We start from the raw sequence: 2500 nt of genomic DNA, 5'->3' as shown, positions 1-2500 counted from the left end.
GCAGACGGACGCCTAAAAGCCGCAGAAAGCTTTTCAGATTTTTTTTCAAAAATAAATAAAATAAATAAAATAAATAAAATAAATAAAGTAAATAAAATAAATGAAATAAATGAAATAAATGAAATAAAGAAAATAAATGAAATAAACAATTTAAATGAAATAAACAACTCAAATGAAATAAATAAATTAAATGAAATAAATGAAATAAATAAATCAAATGAACTAAATAAAATAAATAAATTAAATAAAATAAATAAAATCCAAAAATTTGATTATTGCGAAAATCCAAATTCACTCTATGACCCCTCAGGAGAAAATAAAAAAGAATTTAAAAGTGAAATAAAAAAAGAAATAAAAAAAGAAATAAATAAAGAAATAAATAAAGAAATAAATAAAGAAATAAATAAAGAAATAAATAAAGAAGCAAATAAAGAAATAAAAAAAGAAATAAATAAAGAAATAAATAAAGAAATAAATGAAGAAATAAATAAAGAAATAAATAAAGAAATAAATAAAGAAATAAATAAAGAAATAAATAAAGAAATAAAAAAAGAAATAAATAAAGAAATAAATAAAGAAATAAAAAAAGAAATAAAAGAAATAAATAAAGAAATAAATAAAGAAATAAATAAAGAAATAAAAAAAGAAATAAAAGAAATAAAGAAAGAAAAAGAAATAAAAGAAGAAGAAGCAGCAGCAGCAGCTTTTTGCTGCTGCTGCATTTTTGGAGACACTTTAGTGTTTGCATTTGGAGGAAAATTAATTTATTTCTTTTCTTTTAAATTCCAAAAAGTCCTTTTGCTGCACCTTGCTGCTGAAGTTGCTGCTGCTGCTGCTGCTGCTGCTGATGCTGCTGCTGCTGCTGCTGCTGCTGCTGCTGCTGACGCAGTTTGCTGCCTCGCTGCACTCAACACACAACCCCACTGCAGCAGCAGCAGCAGCAGCAGCATCAGCAGCATCAGCATCAGCAGCAGCAGCAGCAGCAGCAGCAGCAGCAGCAGCAGCAGCAGCAGCAGCAGCAGCGAGGACTTTTTGCAAGAGGAAGAGGCGCAGCTGTTTGTGGGCTGCAGCAGCGGCAGAATTTATCGGGTAAGAAAAATAAAAATGATTAAATAAATATTTATTTAAATTAAATTGAAATAAATAAATAAATAAATAAATAAATAAATAAATAAATAAATAAATAAATAAATAAATAAATAAATGATTTAAGTTGTAAATGAGGGACATGATGTTGGCAGTTTGTTGCTGCTGTTCCCTCGGGCTTCAGGGGTTTAGGGTTTAGGGTTTAGGGTTTAGGGTTTAGGGTTTGTGCTTAGGTTTCAGGGTTTAGGTTCAGGGTTTAGGGTTTAGGGTTTAGTGTTAATTTGCCAAGTAACTGAAAGTAAAATTGTTCCAAGGTTCAGATATTGGGGATAATGAATAAATGAATAAGGGTTTAGGGTTTAGGGTTTAGGGTTTAGGGTTTAGGGTTTAGGTTCAGGGTTTAGGGTTTAGGGCCAATCCACTACATAAGGGTTTAGGGTTTAGAGTCACTCGGGTAGTCAATCAACTTACGGTGTAGGGTTTAGGGTTGAGTGGATCAATGGAAGATTTGACTTTTGAGTAAATTAGGGTTTAGGGTTTAGGGTTTAGGGTTTAGGGTTTAGGGTTTAGGGTTTAGGGTTTAGGGTTTAAAATATAAAAGCTTGGCAAAAAGATAAACAAATGAGTAAAATAAATAAAATAAATAAAATAAATAAAATAAATAAAATAAATAAAATAAATAAAATAAATAAAATAAATAAAATAAATAAAAAGAATTATTTATTTTTGTTTGCAGTGGATTATCTCCCGCAGCAAATCCCAAAAAACCCTAAAATTCAATTCTCCTTCTTTGCTGCTGCTGCTGCCGCATGCAGCCCCATGCACCAAACTGCTTTGCTGCAGCCTGCAGCAGCAGCAGCAGCAGCAGCAGCAGCAGCAGCAGCAGCAGCAGATGATTAGGCTTTGGCGCGGAGACGGTGTGTCAGTTTCAGGGTTTAGGGTTTAGGGTTTAGGGTTTAGGGTTTAGGGTTTTTGTATTTATTCATTTTTTATTTATTAGTTTATTTATCTTTTAAGTTCAATCGCAATTAATCTTTCCTTGTGAACTTGTTCGGAATTAAACTCGCTGGCCCAGCGTGCCTTCTAAAACCCTAAACCCTAAACCCTAAACCCTAAACCCTAAACCCTAAACCCTGCTGCGTGTGCGTCTGCAGAGGCAGCTTATTGTTTTGCTGCTTCATATTTGGATGCAGCAGCAAAAAGAAAAATCAAATTAGGGTTTTACAAACCCTCAGCTGCTGCAGCAGATGCCCCCTACCTCGCGGTGCAGGCAAGCTAGGGTTTAGGGTTTAGGGTTTAGGGTTTAAGATTTAGGGTTTAGGGTTTAGGGTTTAGGGTTTACGGGCTGGGGTGCGAGGATTGTGTGAGGGCCGTCGTCTTCAAAACGACCAAGAACCCTCAAAAAGAAATCGCC

General features: G+C 33.6%; 1 protein-coding gene across 1 annotated transcript in view; it reads left to right on the top strand.

The window, feature by feature from the left end:
* The window catches only part of ENH_00037590 (hypothetical protein, conserved), a gene marked incomplete at both ends in the record, with an annotated part of 9532 nt that overhangs the window by 4724 nt on the left and 2308 nt on the right, over positions 1-2500 (top strand). Inside the window, 2 exons of the mRNA XM_013585152.1 lie at positions 890-1089; positions 1930-2003. Coding sequence (XP_013440606.1) covers positions 890-1089; positions 1930-2003 — 274 coding nt within the window. The remainder of the gene's footprint in view (positions 1-889; positions 1090-1929; positions 2004-2500) is intronic.

The sequence above is a fragment of the Eimeria necatrix genome, genomic scaffold, assembly GCF_000499385.1.
Source record: "Eimeria necatrix Houghton genomic scaffold, Enh_scaff276, whole genome shotgun sequence".
Taxonomy (NCBI): Eukaryota; Apicomplexa; class Conoidasida; order Eucoccidiorida; family Eimeriidae; genus Eimeria; species Eimeria necatrix.
This window is presented reverse-complemented; position numbering and strand designations above follow the sequence as displayed.